At 42.7% G+C, this 15,919-nt stretch overlaps 1 protein-coding gene across 1 annotated transcript in view; it reads left to right on the top strand.

The window, feature by feature from the left end:
• The first annotated feature begins 6,450 nt into the window (after positions 1-6,450).
• The window catches only part of IGSF21 (immunoglobin superfamily member 21), a 430,456-nt gene continuing 420,987 nt past the window's right edge, over positions 6,451-15,919 (top strand). Inside the window, exon 1 of the mRNA XM_072155256.1 lies at positions 6,451-6,517. Within this exon, the coding sequence (XP_072011357.1) occupies positions 6,466-6,517 (52 nt within the window). The 5' untranslated portion in view covers positions 6,451-6,465. The remainder of the gene's footprint in view (positions 6,518-15,919) is intronic.

Below are 15,919 nucleotides of genomic sequence, written 5' to 3'. Positions count from 1 at the left end.
AGAAAAGTGGTAAAATCTTTTATTCCATAGTGAGTAACATACAGCGACGTTTCGGCTCAAGAGAGCCTTCCTCAAGCTGTCTAAACAGTGCAAATGGTGGATATATATACATACAACAATTTGGTCACATGACCTATACTAAACCGCCCACCACATTAGCATATTTGTGATAATAATTGCATAAAAATACATACAAATTAGAAATTTACATCATACACAGGTGTATATAAATATTAAATATCAGTGTACATATGTTATAACAACACTTTGTGTATATTTAGTGTTATGTTACAAAGGAACACTTCCGTTCCTGGACAAAAATGTGCAAAAAGTGTTAATGTGCTTCTGTGCACTAACCCAACCTCTGTGTGGAATCCTCAGATGCCTCCCCGTATCCGCCATCCCTTCCGATCGGTCTTGAGACTGCTGTATCATAAAAATATGCAACGCGATCCCGATGGACCGCACAGATGGAACGCACGCTCCTTCCTTCCTATCTATCTATTTATCTCATATCTATCTATATATCTCTCTATCTCATATCTATCTATCTATCTATCTCATATCTATCTATCTATCTATCTATATCTCATATCTATCACTCTATCTATTATCTATCTATCTATCTCATATCTATCTATTTATCTCATATCTATCTATCTATCTATCTCATATCTATCTATCTATCTATCTATCTATCTATCTCATATCTATCTATTTATCTCCTAACTATCTATCTCATATCTATCTCATATCTATCTATCTATCTATCTCATATTTATCTATCTACCTATCTAATATCTATCACCTATCTATCTCATATCTATCTATCTATCTCTATCTATCTCATATCTATTTATCTCATATCTATCTATTTATCTCCTATCTATCTATCTATCTATCTCATATCTATCTATCTCATATCTATCTATTTATCTCCTATCTATCTATCTATATTACGAAGAAATGTGCAGCACTCCAATTTCGTAGAAAAGTGGTAAAATCTTTTATTCCATAGTGAGTAACATACAGCGACGTTTCGGCTCAAGAGAGCCTTCCTCAAGCTGTCTAAACAGTGCAAATGGTGGATATATATACATACAACAATTTGGTCACATGACCTATAGTAAACCGCCCACCACATTAGCATATTTGTGATAATAATTGCATAAAAATACATACAAATTAGAAATTTACATCATACACAGGTGTATATAAATATTAAATATCAGTGTACATATGTTATAACAACACTTTGTGTATATTTAGTGTTATGTTACAAAGGAACACTTCCGTTCCTGGACAAAAATGTGCAAAAAGTGTTAATGTGCTTCTGTGCACTAACCCAACCTCTGTGTGGAATCCTCAGATGCCTCCCCGTATCCGCCATCCCTTCCGATCGGTCTTGAGACTGCTGTATCATAAAAATATGCAACGCGATCCCGATGGACCGCACAGATGGAACGCACGCTCCTTCCTTCCTATCTATCTATTTATCTCATATCTATCTATATATCTCTCTATCTCATATCTATCTATCTATCTATCTATCTATCTATCTATCTATCTATATCTCATATCTATCACTCTATCTATTATCTATCTATCTATCTCATATCTATCTATTTATCTCATATCTATCTATCTATCTATCTCTCTCATATCTATCTATCTATCTATCTATCTCATATCTATCTATTTATCTCCTAACTATCTATCTCATATCTATCTCATATCTATCTATCTATCTATCTATCTATCTCATATTTATCTATCTACCTATCTAATATCTATCACCTATCTATCTCATATCTATCTCTATCTATCTCATATCTATCTATCTCATATCTATCTATTTATCTCCTATCTATCTATCTATCTATCTCATATCTATCTATCTCATATCTATCTATTTATCTCCTATCTATCTATCTATATTACGAAGAAATGTGCAGCACTCCAATTTCGTAGAAAAGTGGTAAAATCTTTTATTCCATAGTGAGTAACATACAGCGACGTTTCGGCTCAAGAGAGCCTTCCTCAAGCTGTCTAAACAGTGCAAATGGTGGATATATATACATACATACAACAATTTGGTCACATGACCTATAGTAAACCGCCCACCACATTAGCATATTTGTGATAATAATTGCATAAAAATACATACAAATTAGAAATTTACATCATACACAGGTGTATATAAATATTAAATATCAGTGTACATATGTTATAACAACACTTTGTGTATATTTAGTGTTATGTTACAAAGGAACACTTCCGTTCCTGGACAAAAATGTGCAAAAAGTGTTAATGTGCTTCTGTGCACTAACCCAACCTCTGTGTGGAATCCTCAGATGCCTCCCCGTATCCGCCATCCCTTCCGATCGGTCTTGAGACTGCTGTATCATAAAAATATGCAACGCGATCCCGATGGACCGCACAGATGGAACGCACGCTCCTTCCGAGTTGGTGCGCATGCGCAATAACTTCCAGCTTCCGTATACGTAACCATGGTAACCATTACACAGTTCCTGTTCTTGTGGCTCGTCCAGCGCTACTCATTTGAAACCAGTATACATATACCAAGCACTTCAACTCAGTGTAATAATGTCATCGTGATATAATACTCGCTAGAAAGTACTGGTTGGAAGTTATTGCGCATGCGCACCAACTCGGAAGGAGCGTGCGTTCCATCTGTGCGGTCCATCGGGATCGCGTTGCATATTTTTATGATACAGCAGTCTCAAGACCGATCGGAAGGGATGGCGGATACGGGGAGGCATCTGAGGATTCCACACAGAGGTAAATTACCCCCTCTGTGTCCCTTTTTAGATACAATATAGTACACCCCTTGTATTACTTGTATATACCACAGTACAAAATACATTCTGACAGATGTATCACTTGTTTTTTCTGTTTTGCGCCTTTTCATATTGTGCGACTAAACACCAAACTAGCCGCACAGCAAAAATAACCATGTTTTCCTCATTTATCCTACCAATCCAGATGTTTTGCTGCACCTAATAATCAATCATTCATCATTAGCAGCTTTAGGCCCAAAAACGCTTCAATCTGAAGGTGGCCTAAACTGAGAAGCAACATTGAGCTCTTGTGCAGAGCAGCTTATCCACAGCAGCAGAGCTCTGCAGACACTACCTGCTAGTGATGTGTTGTTCGTGAACTCCCTTAACCCCACCTCTAACCATCTTACCACGCCCCCTTTAACCCGATACAATTGGGTTAAAAGCGGAGTGGCGTGGGGCGACTGACTGGCCTGCGGCTCCCTATTATATATTTTATAGGGAGCCATTCAGAAGCCGTTAGAGTCGGCTCTTCTTAGTAAGGGGAGCCTAATAAACCAGCTCAGTAAGAAGATTCATAATTCCCATCACAACTACCTGCAGAATCTGTTTATAGTTCATGACCTATATTTACAAAAAATCTGCAAAAGCAGCAGCTCAGAGCTGGATAGAAGAGAAGTGTGTGGGAGCTGCAGACAGGACAGAGAAGATTCCCGGTATAGTAGGATAGAAGAGAAGTGTGTGGGAGCTGTAGACAGGACAGAGAAGTGTAGCAGGATAGAAGAGTAGTGTGTGGGAGCTGTATAGAGGACAGAGAAGAGTCCCGGTATAGTAGGATTAAAGAGAAGTGTGTGGGAGCTTCAGACAGGACAGGATAGAAGAGAAGTGTGTGGGAGCTGCAGACAGGACAGAGAAGTGTCCAGGCGTAGCAGGACAGAAGATAAGTGTGTGGGAGCGGCAGAAAGGACAGAGAAGTGTCCATTTGTAGCAGGACAGAAGAGAAGTGTGTGGGAGCTGCATAGAGGACAGAGAAGTGTCAAGGGGTAGCAGGATAGAAGAGAAAAGTGTGAGAGCTGCAGACAGGACAAAGAAGTGTCCCGGTGTAGTAGGACAGAAGAGAAGTGTGTGAGAGCTGCAGACAGGACAGAGAAGTGTCCCGGGGTAGTAGGACAGAAGAAAAGTGTGTGAGAGCTGCAGACAGGACAGAGAGTGTCCCGGTATAGTAGGATAGAAGAGAAGTGTGTGGGAGCTGCATAGAGGACAGAGAAGCGTCCCGGTATACCAGAATAGAAGAGAAGTATGTGGGAGCTGCATAGAGGACAGAGAAGAGTAGCGGTATAGCAGGATAGAAGAGAAGTGTGTGGGATCTGCATAGAGGACAGAGAAGTGTCCAGGTGTAGCAGGATAGAAGAGAAGTGTGTGGGAGCTGCATAGAGGACAGAGAAGTGTCAAGAGGTAGCAGGATAGAAGAGAAAAGTGTGAGAGCTGCAGACAAGACAGAGAAGATTCCCGGTATAGTAGGATAGAAGAGAAAAGTGTGAGAGCAGCAGACAAGACAGAGAAGATTCCCGGTATAGTAGGATAGAAGAGAAAAGTGTGAAAGCTGCAGACAGGACAGAGAAGTGTCCCATGTAGTAGGACAGAAGAGAAGTGTGTCAGAGCTGCAGACAGGACAGAGAAGTGTCCTGGTGTAGTAGGACAGAAGAGAAGTGTGTAAGAGCTGCAGACAGGACAGAGAAGTGTCCCAGTATAGTAGGATAGAAGAGAAGTGTGTGGGAGCTGCAGGCAGGACAGAGAAGCGTCCCGGTATACCAGAATAGAAGAGAAGTGTGTGGGAGCTGTATAGAGGACAGAGAAGAGTCCCGGTATAGTAGGATAGAAGAGAAGTCTGTGGGAGCTGCAGACAGGACAGAGAAGTGTCCAGGTGTAGCAGGATAGAAGAGAAGTGTGTAGGAGCTGCATAGAGGACAGAGAAGTGTCAAGGGGTAGCAGGATAGAAGAGAAAAGTGTGAGAGCTGCAGACAGGACAGAAAAGTGTCCCGGTGTAGTAGGACAGAAGAGAAGTGTGTGAGAGCTGCAGACAGGACAGAGAAGTGTCCTGGTGTAGTGGGACAGAAGAGAAGTGTGTAAGAGCTGCAGACAGGACAGAGAAGTGTCCCAGTATAGTAGGATAGAAGAGAAGTGTGTGGGAGCTGCAGGCAGGACAGAGAAGTGTCCCAGTGTAGCAGAATAGAAGAGAAGTGTGTGGGAGCTGTATAGAGGACAGAGAAGAGTCCCGGTATAGCAGGATAGAAGAGAAGTCTGTGGGAGCTGCAGACAGGACAGAGAAGTGTCCAGGTGTAGCAGGATAGAAGAGAAGTGTGTAGGAGCTGCATAGAGGACAGAGAAGTGTCAAGGGGTAGCAGGATAGAAGAGAAAAGTGTGAGAGCTGCAGACAGGACAGAGAAGTGTCCCGGTGTAGTAGGACAGAAGAGAAGTGTGTGAGAGCTGCAGACAGGACAGAGAAGTGTCCCTGTGTAGTAGGACAGAAGAGAAGTGTGTGAGAGCTGCAGACAGGACAGAGAAGTGTCCCTGTGTAGCAGGATGATCACACCGGTGTCAGAGGGGGATACTGTGCAGAATTACAGGGGGGCAGCAGTAGATCAGCACTGGGGGATCCCCTCCAGGAGAAGCCCCTGCTGAGGAGGTCACTGGGTGCTGGGTGTCACACACCTGGGTGCTGCTGTGAGTGTTATTCTCATGCTGCGGTGTGGGAGAGAAGCTTGTAGGGGGATCAAATGTAAATAACCGAATCTAAGATTGCACCTAATGTCAAGTGATCAATAGGAGGCAGGAACTCAACTCATAGGTAATGACTGACTACATCGTGAAATCTGAGCATCTACATAGGAGCTGTACACACAAAACGGTACGGTGGCCATATTATTCTGTAGTCCCCCCTGCTCCCCTATAGTCACAGAGAGAGGGTCAGGCTGGAGTTATCTGGATCGGAGTTGTGTAACACCAGGGATGTGATACTGAGAATCTGTACAGGGAAAAAATATATATTTATAGTGAAGAGCAGAGAAAAGCAGGAGAGGGGGATCAGCAGCTTATCGGGAGTCTGTATTCACCAGTCGGATTTTGTGGATCGCTGTTTGCTGGGATAAGGTTTTTATCCTGGGCTGTGCTGTGCGGCTGCATTACTGGCGCGTGTGTACGAGTTGAGGGAAACGTTGGGGGGCTGACGTGTGCCGGCTCAGCCAGAATGGATAAAAGCGTGTAATCCTCAAAGTAATCAATTGTATTAGAGACTATAAAGCTGAGCTCTCCAGCGAGGGAGGGGAGGGGCTGCCTTATTCTTATTGGGGTCAATTACAAAATAAAATCATACAGCGGTAGATAAATCATAGGTGTAATGAATTCAGAGTACTGCCCGGCCATGAACAGGAGAACTAAAAAAGCAGAATCCAGCACTGCACCAGGATCGGATAAAATCCTTATTAAATTATACATCAGATAAGACGTTCTTTAGCATCGCATTGCTTGCACGTTACGAGCGCCTCTTCTTAATCATAGCAAGCCATGTAAACCACATCGACATCGGCTTTTACTGTAAATCGATGCTGCTTTTAAATGCTTCTTGACGTCTGTACGTTTTTTTTTGTAGGGAAAGAGCAGTTTGATGACCAGGTCTCCTGGTGCTGAGGACCAGAAACATCAGACTAACTGCACAGGTATCGCATTGTTGTGTTATAAATCCTCTAACAATACGCATCTTTATATGCGCATATTTTTTTGCGGATTTGTGTTATATTGTATGTGTTGCGTTTTTGATTTTTCTGTAATTTTTCTACATGCAGTTTTTAAAGAGGACCTGTCACCAGATTTTAAACCACCCTGACCAACAATGCCTGTCGATAAAGGGTTACAAATCCACCCCATTTCACCTAAAATTAGCTGCCAGTGGGGCTCTGTACCTTTATTACAGACGTTTTTCTGATATGCAAATTAGCTTTTGTGACTCATGTGTGCTGTTTGTGACTCTTCTCTCTCTCAGGCTGGCAGTGAGCCACGCCCCTTTATTCTGACTGACAACTCTCTGTCTCTTCAAATCACTGCTCTGCCTCCTTGTACTTAGGGACCATTTGCTGATATTCAACTATGACATATAAAGCTTATGGGAAATATTGTGTCATTTTTTTTTTACACGGTGCCTTGTGTTACTACATTCATGACATGTGACCAGTGACATCATTGCAGGTCCTATAGCCTTCTAATAATAGCAAACTGTACACCATGTATGTAATTATATGAAATCACAGAAGCCTCCATGGAGGATGGAGAGGAGTAGAAGTCCATGGAGGCTGCTGTAACTTTATGTGGTAACATAGATACATACATGGAGTACAGTTTGCTATTGTTAAGAGGCTAAAGGACCTGAGATGATGTATAAGGCATGGGGAGTATTAGATGAGAAGATCCAGGTAATGATGGCAGGTAATATAAAATAAAAGGTGATTTATGTGGCTGTAAGTGAAATAATTTTTAGCTAAAAGAAGGGGGTCAGTCAGTTACTTGGGCTCTATAGGAACCTGTCACTCGCTGCTTATGTAGAAATGTGGTCACAGGTTCCCTTTTAAGCTTTAAGTTCTTTACCCCTTTCCGTTCTACCCTCCCTTTCTCACTAAAGAAAATGTTCTTATTTTTCTATTTACAGAGATAGGTGGAACAAATAGTACTTTGCGGCCCCATTAAGTCTCTATGCAATGTAACAGGATGCTATAAAAATGTTTTTTAAAGGAAATCGACCATTGGTATATGAGGTTTTTTAGCTAAAGGCACTTACTGGTGGGCTCTGTTCTGCTGATCCTGGAACATATCGTGGTTCGGCACAAAAACCATTGCTTTTGTCAAAAAGTCAACTTTATATTATTTTCAAATAAGCTCAGAAGCTCCCTCCGCGTCATAGCTTACATTTGGCAGTCCGCTGAATTATAATTATGCACACCTCCTCTTTCACTGGTTACCCGTCTCTCGGCACTTCTCTCGCATGCGCATTATATACTACACTCGTGCGGCCGGCTGTTCCTTACAACGGCTGCATGAGAACCAGGCCGTGCAAGCATATAATGCGCATGTGCAAGAAATGCCGGGTGCCGGGTGACATCACTACCTCTTGGGGCCAGGGGGAGGAGGCCATATGCTGGTGGTAGGTTTCGTTTAAATGTTATGAAATCGATGAAAAATGCATCTAGTTTTACAGCTTTCACTGTGTGGTCCAAATGATAAATCCACTTCTTTGGGTCAGTACCATTAGAAATTTTTAAAAGATTTATTATTATTAAAGTATCAGAGTAAGACCAAGCTCACCGTGGTCCGGCGTATTCGTGAGGGCGCGGTCCGAAGAGGAGGTGACTGCCGTGTCTGCTCGCATTATCCGATTCAGATCACCCATAGAATTATGATTTTTATATATTGATAGATCGAATATTTTGAGATGCGGAGGGGTGATTAAAACGTTTATATTTTTTAAATGTTTTTTTTTTTTAAACTTTTATCATCCACTTTAAGCTGCATTGATAGGTTGCATTCGAATTTTGGTTTATTAATGCAATTCAAAGGCAGCGGGGAGGGGCTACTCCCTAACGCAAATTTGTTTAGACCTAAAGGCTTGTGTTCGGGAAGAAGCAACGGAATGTAAATGAATATGTGTGAATGCAGCCTCAGGCTGAAGACACGGCAATGTCTGCTGAAGTCCACTCCTGATACTGATGCTACTAAACTACGTTTTGTTACAGAAAGCCTGTGAGCCCCTCTGCAGGGTGAGGCTGCGTTCATCTGTTCCGGGTGGATTGTGTTTGACAACGTAAACCAACCAGAATGGGGGTGGGGTTTGATCTGATTTTTTATGAATTTCAACTAAAATGGGTGTGATTCGTAATAAGCACAAACCATTTTGCATATAAACATATTCGCTCGGGCAAGGCCCATCCCTGTAACGATTGGAATATGTTCCTAAATGCAATACAACCGGAACGTATGAAAGCAGCCTCAATCTTTGCATTGGAAAATTTGGAATCCACAGAGATTTCAAATCCTTATCTAAGAATGGGTTCTACCACTATGTTGCAATTGTAATCAGAAATCCATCTCCACCCACTTATCTGCCCCAGCTTTAGGCTGGCGGCACATGTGGCGTTTTGAACCCTTTTTGGGCCATTTTCAAGCAGTCCATAAAAAACCCATGTGTTTTTTTTTTTAAAAAGCATCAGTTTTTGACCCATTTTAATTGAGATAATTGGTAAAACCGGTCAAAAGCACATGCGTTTTTCAAAAAGCGGTTTTTAACGGACTGTTTAAAATCAGCCCAAAAACAGGTTCAAAACGCCTTGCGTGCCGCCAACCTAAGGCCGGTGACACATGATTGTGGGCTTGTTGTACCGTATATGACTATGATTCTTGGAGTCTTGTTCTCTTCACTGTGGAATTGCTGCGCCCGTTCTTCATGAATCTGGCACCCCTGCACGGGTCCTTACTGCTGCAGTATTTTGCCCCTAGAGTTATTTGTTAATGGATGGAATTTTTTTAATATCCTGCTACCCTGTGGGAAATGCTCAACCCAAGTGGAATTGACTATATAGGGTGGCAGAGTATAATTAGTATAATTTGGCCGTTGACACGTTTTGAACCCGATTTTGGGCCGTTTTTAAGCAATCTGTTAAAAAAACGCATATGATAATTGGGAAAAAACTGACAAAAACTGAAAAAAAAACGGAAGCGTTTAAAAAAAAAACAGATTTGTTTTCAAAAACGCATACGTTTTTAAAGGGCTGCTTAAAAAACGGCCCAAAAATGAGTTCAAAATGCCACATGTGCCACCGGCCTTAGTCCTCGGCACCATATCTTTCTGGGATTCAAAGGGGAAGTTCTACAAGGACCTTTGGATTATTCGAAGTTCTAGGAAGCCATCTATATCTCTCCAGCTGCAAGCAGAGTAACTCATACCAGGCCGCCAGTAGTAAGAAATATTTGGATACAAAATCATTAATACTGATTAAGGGTTTTTAGTTTTTTTTTTTTTTTGCTGACCATACCATAAAAAATAATATGTGATCTTTATTCTATAGGTTACCATGATTATGGTGATGCACCCTTTATATAGCTTTTTTATGGTTGTTTTTCAGAATATAGAACTCATTTGTTAAGAAATCTACTTCTTTTTGCATCACCATGTTCTAAGAGGCATAAAATTTACATGTTTTTGTTTACAGAACTGTTTTAGGGGTTGTTTTTTGTGAGACAAGCTGTACTTTTTACCGGCCATCATGTCGGCTAAATGTCGGCTGTTAGCCTAAATGTAACAGCATGATCTAACATTTATCTACTGAAGCCACCATGATTATGAGGATGCTGATCAGCCTGGTAGGTACCTGCCCTATAGACACTGGGGTCTAAACACCAGGGATTGTGGGTGTCGTGATCCCAGCTGTTAGTCCGGGAGCCCGGCTGTCGCCCACAGTCAGGCTCCTGCAGCTATCGCACAGGCACTGAGGACGGGTGATCGCTAAGATGTACATCAGGATGAATCGCATTTCCCGAAGTATATGTACGCGCTATGGGGGTCAAACTACTCATGTGTGATTTATCTGGTACAGAATACGAGGGTGCGTTTTTGGTGTGTTTTTAAATACATTGCAAAACCCATGCGTTCTTGCATGTTTACCATGTATTTGGACGGTTTGACTCCGTTTTTCATCATTTCTGGAAATGTAAGCAGCTGTAAGTACATTTTCACAGCTGCTTACACTTCCAGAAATTAGGAAAAACTGATACAAACCAGTCATACAGGGGATAACATGGAATAACGCTAGCCACACTTCATCAAAGGATGCAACTGTAGCAAACTCAACATTGTGAAAGGATTGAGGTCCATACTAGTTTTCAATGTCTCAATGTTTCCTTTCTACTCACAACAAGCAGTAAGTTTTAAAATTACAAAGTTTCCAAACTTTTGTTGTAAGATTATAGCTGCTGCGTCAGTGTTTTACTCCCTCACCCTCATGTACCGTATAATCCGGGGGTAATAGTGGAAATTTTAATTATTACTTCTTCTGCCCTTTCCAGTGGTTAATGCTTCCACTTTAACTGCGCGCACGCTGGATACGGTGCAAAAACTTCTGTCACTGCAAATGTCTTAATGAGAAATTTGGCTGGCTTGAAACTAATTAGAGAATTCTAAGCAAGGACTTAGCAAATGTATAATTAAGAATATGCACATTATAGTGAATACAAAATGAACAAGTCGGAATAGATTTATGTTATTAAAATGTTATTAAAACCTTAAACTCAGCTCTCTAATAAGAACCGCTGATGATAACACCTAGCCAGAGCTCCCTCCACACATAGCAGGAGCACACAATGGGCACAAGGCAGGCGGCCATTTTGAATTATCAAAGTCACTAATGTCCACTGACGAGCACACATTTCCTATAGTGAGATACTATTATAGATAGTATTATAGGCACAGAAAGGGTACAGTACAAAGAAACCAAAATTGTATTTACTTGATCCGGCGCCTCGTTTATGATGCAGCTTATACCAGTTGGCAAAATTAGGCAAACCTGCTTTAAGCTATGGTGCCAGGAAATAATCAGTTTCCAACTTCAAACACAGGCATATATATATATACAGTATTAGTATACATTGTGTATATGACTTATCCTGTACTGATTCTGAGTTACATCCGGTATTATACTCCAGAGCTGCACTCACTATTCTGCTGCTGGGGCAGTCACTGTACATACATGACATTACTTATCCTGTACTGATTCTGAGTTACATCCGGTATTATACTCCAGAGCTGCACTCACTATTCTGCTGCTGGTGCAGTCACTGTGTACATACATGACATTACTTATCCTGTACTTATCCTGAGTTACATCCTGTATTATACTCCAGAGCTGCACTCACTATTCTGCTGGTGCAGTCACTATGTACATACATGATGTTACTTATCCTGTACTGATCCTGAGTTATATCCTGTATTATACTCCACAGCTGCACTCACTATTCTGCTGCTGGTGCAGTCACTGTGTACATACATGACATTACTTATCCTGTACTGATCCTGAGTTACATCCTGTATTATACTCCAGAGCTGCACTCACTATTCTGCTGCTGGTGCAGTCACTGTGTACATACATGACATTACTTATCCTGTACTGATCCTGAGTTACATCCTGTATTATACTCCAGAGCGGCACTCACTATTCTGCTGCTGGTGCAGTCACTGTGTACATACATGACATTACTTATCCTGTACTGATCCTGAGTTACATCCTGTATTATACTCCAGAGCTGCACTCACTATTCTGCTGCTGGTGGAGTCACTGTGTACATACATGACATTACTTATCCTGTACTGATCCTGAGTTATATCCTGTATTATACCCCAGAGCTGCACTCACTATTCTGCTGCAGGTGCAGTCACTGTGTACATACATGACATTACTTATCCTGTACTGATCCTGAGTTACATCCTGTATTATACTCCAGAGCTGCACTCACTATTCTGCTGCAGGTGCAGTCACTGTGTACATACATGACATTACTTATCCTGTACTGATCCTGAGTTATATCCTGTATTATACCCCAGAGCTGCACTCACTATTCTGCTGCAGGTGCAGTCACTGTGTACATACATGACATTACTTATCCTGTACTGATCCTGAGTTACATCCTGTATTATACTCCAGAGCTGCACTCACTATTCTGCTGCAGGTGCAGTCACTGTGTACATACATGACATTACTTATCCTGTACTGATCCTGAGTTATATCCTGTATTATACCCCAGAGCTGCACTCACTATTCTGCTGCAGGTGCAGTCACTGTGTACATACATGACATTACTTATCCTGTACTGATCCTGAGTTACATCCTGTATTATACTCCAGAGCTGCACTCACTATTCTGCTGCTGGTGCAGTCACTGTGTACATATCACTATCACTATTCCTCAACATAAGGCATGAGATCTCCAATGTAACAAAACTAACTGTAACTACACTAACATCTGTATGTGTGATCTGTGCACAGGTTTGCTGTGTGTAGTAAGAATGCGTTTGTAGGTGGCTGATGAGTTCCCTACAGCGCAGCTAATCCTCTCTGAGCTAAAAAGCCTGAATTAAATTTTACCTGCACTGATACATTATAAGAAATAGGACAAGAGAGGGATTTGTACTGCTGCGTTTACCTCACAGAGGATTGTCTAGGGTTGGAGAACGGAATACATTGTTGCAATGTTAGGTGTGTGCAGATTTCTCGGCTCCGGCTCAGATCGTTTTCTGTCAGACTTTGCAGGTTCTTTCATGTGCAAACTGCTTGCACGTGTATTTAGGAAATATACGCCCCCAGAAGTGTCGCACGTGACCGTTTTGTGGCACAACCACAATATTCTTCATGAGACACAAATTTCTGCACTGAAGGGGTGCTCAGTCGGACCGTGTGCAAAATTTATCATGCAAAATCAGACAGAAGTGTATCGCACTTCCTATGGGATAGGTCCACCAAAAAAAAAAAGTTGGTGCACTCTGACCGGGCAGTGCCGGGGACGCCAGATTCATGAAGAACGTGCGCCAGAAATCCTGCATCTGGTGCCCCCTGCACTATACACATAGTGAAGCATGCACTGTTTTTAGTGAATGTGGCCTATGGCTCCAAACTAGAAAACTATGCTGTCCCCATTCACGGACAACAAGTAGAGATCTTGAAATTTGCATATAAATGATATGTAGATTTAGTGCCCCTCAGTTCATCTCCCGGTGTATGGGGCGCTGTTATTAGGACCCATGTCCATGTAAAGGCCCCGCCGCAGCCTGGGCTCTCCCCTGTGTCCTCTTATTGTCCGTCTCCACATCACAGGACACAGGCTTTCTATGTTCGCAGCGGACTCCTTAGCAGCTGGAGTGAGATTTATAAAGCCGTCGTCTGCATTTTAACCAGGCGCAGGGAGAAAATAGAGCAACGTCGTGGGAATATCTGGAGGGAGCCGCTGCATTATCCTGCTGTATAAATCCCAGCCTTTTCCACAACTTATGTCCTGGATTCTTCTTTTTTCCCCCCTCTCACTGGGGAGATGTTGATAAATGACCCGAGAGGTGAATTAGTTAGTAGGTCTCTAAATAATCTCTTATCTGGGTCATGTATCCGCGTTGTTCTGCCCACTGGTCTACTTCTCACACAGTGCAGTAATTATTTGGCTGTTCGGGCAGAATCTTATGAAAAACACTATTGTATCTGTGCTGTAGATATGAGAATCCTCCGGCTCTGGGAGAAAAAAAAAAATAATTGCAGTTTTTATTTGTTTGCATTATTTTTTTTGCTGAATTGTTTTGGAAGAAGCATCAGGGTCACCCTGTCCCGTTCCTCAGTCACAGGTCTGTACCCGCCTAATGTTGCTGAAATTTTGGAGAGAACCCATCATTTATCCATTAAGAGCGCCATGTGTTGGTGCACACGTAACACATCGTATGCACCGCGAGCACGCTTCTTCGCCAACGCCATAAATCACTCGCCCTGTGGCCAAATGTGTGATGGAAGAGGGGTGGGGAGAGAAATCTGCAGATCGCTCTGTCACTGCTGACTGTACATTTACTCATTTGTAAAGTACGAGTCGTCTACGAGACACAGCTCTTATTTATACAGAGAACCAATCATGTCTTGTGCTCCAGTCACAACCACAGCTGCAGTGCATTGGTTTAGTGTCATGCTGCAAGATTTCATATCTCACTGCTGCCCTCTACTGGTTTAGTCTCCTTTTGTATCCTTACTACTGCACAATAAAACAGTGCATGGCAGCGGGGTACATCTTGTGCCTCCTCCTAACAAGATTCCTTAGTTAGAAGACTCCGCATCACTTTTCTTTTTGCTTTGAATGACTGCTGTAGTATTCCAACAAAGTGCTTTTACTTACAAGGGCGAAGATTTTGAGCCGTTCTGTGGAAGACATATCCATATGCTAAAATTGAGGGTTTTATCCTCACGCTGCTTTTCTCTGTGCTCTCTACATTACTTTGCTCCACCACCTCTCCACTTTGCTTTTTAGTTTTTGACCAGAAGTCTGCTGTAGTTTTTACACAGAAGGGAGAGGAGGACCTGGAGCAGTTTTATGGAAAACATATTTATATTCCAAAATTGCGTGTTGCGTCCTCACACTGCTTTTCTCTGTACTTTCTGTACATCCCCTCCTCTTTTCTGGGGATGCCAGCTGTAGTTTTAACCTGAGGCCTTGTACAGTTTGATTTTAGCAGTTCTATGAAAAACATATTAATTATCATTACAGCCTTGCAGCGCTGGGGTCCTGGGTTCAAGTCCCTTGGTCAACATCTGCAAAGAGTTTGTATGTTCTCTCCGTGTTTGCGTGGGTTTCCTTTGGGTCCTCCGATTTCTTCCCACACTCCAAAATATACTGGTAGGTTGATTAGATTGTGAGCCCCATTGGGGGCAGGGACAGATTTGGCAAGTTCTGTGCAGCACTGCATAATCTGTGTGCGCTATATAAATAAAGAATTATTGCTATTAATATACTCAATGTCAAGGGTGTCCCAGCGATCCATGCTGCGGATCCCGTGCACACCCGTGCCCCGCTCCCAGGCCTATAATCACCACTCCAAGCTCCTGCTCCGGATCCGACAAAGACGCTTCCTCCTGATTGGGCGCTGGCTCCCCCTTATAATCCGGCACCTCCCTTCCTGCCTCGCCGGATCTTCAGTATGATTTCCTGCTAAGTGAAAGCCCTCCAGTGTTGCTGTGTTTCCAGTGTTCCTCCGTGTTCCTGTATTACCACTGAATTACCTCTGTGTCCGGTACCGTGGGCCAACTCCTGTGTTCCTGCTGTGCGTCCCAGCTCATCCTTCCAAGCTGTTCACCTGCTGTCATCCCAGGCTCGGACTGTGTCCTGCATCTTCTCCCTCCGTACTACGTCGGTTGCCACCGCAGGCCTAGTAGCACCTGTGGAACGACCTGGTGGCACCCCGCCGCAGCAAGACCATCCCGCTTTGTGGCGGGCTCTGGGGAAGGCCAGGTGCCACTTAGACTCTGGTGCCAGGTGTCGGCTAGTACCATCTTCCGCGGTGGT

This window comes from Engystomops pustulosus, chromosome 6 (genome assembly GCF_040894005.1).
Source record: "Engystomops pustulosus chromosome 6, aEngPut4.maternal, whole genome shotgun sequence".
In the NCBI taxonomy this organism is placed as follows: Eukaryota; Metazoa; Chordata; class Amphibia; order Anura; family Leptodactylidae; genus Engystomops; species Engystomops pustulosus.
This window is presented reverse-complemented; position numbering and strand designations above follow the sequence as displayed.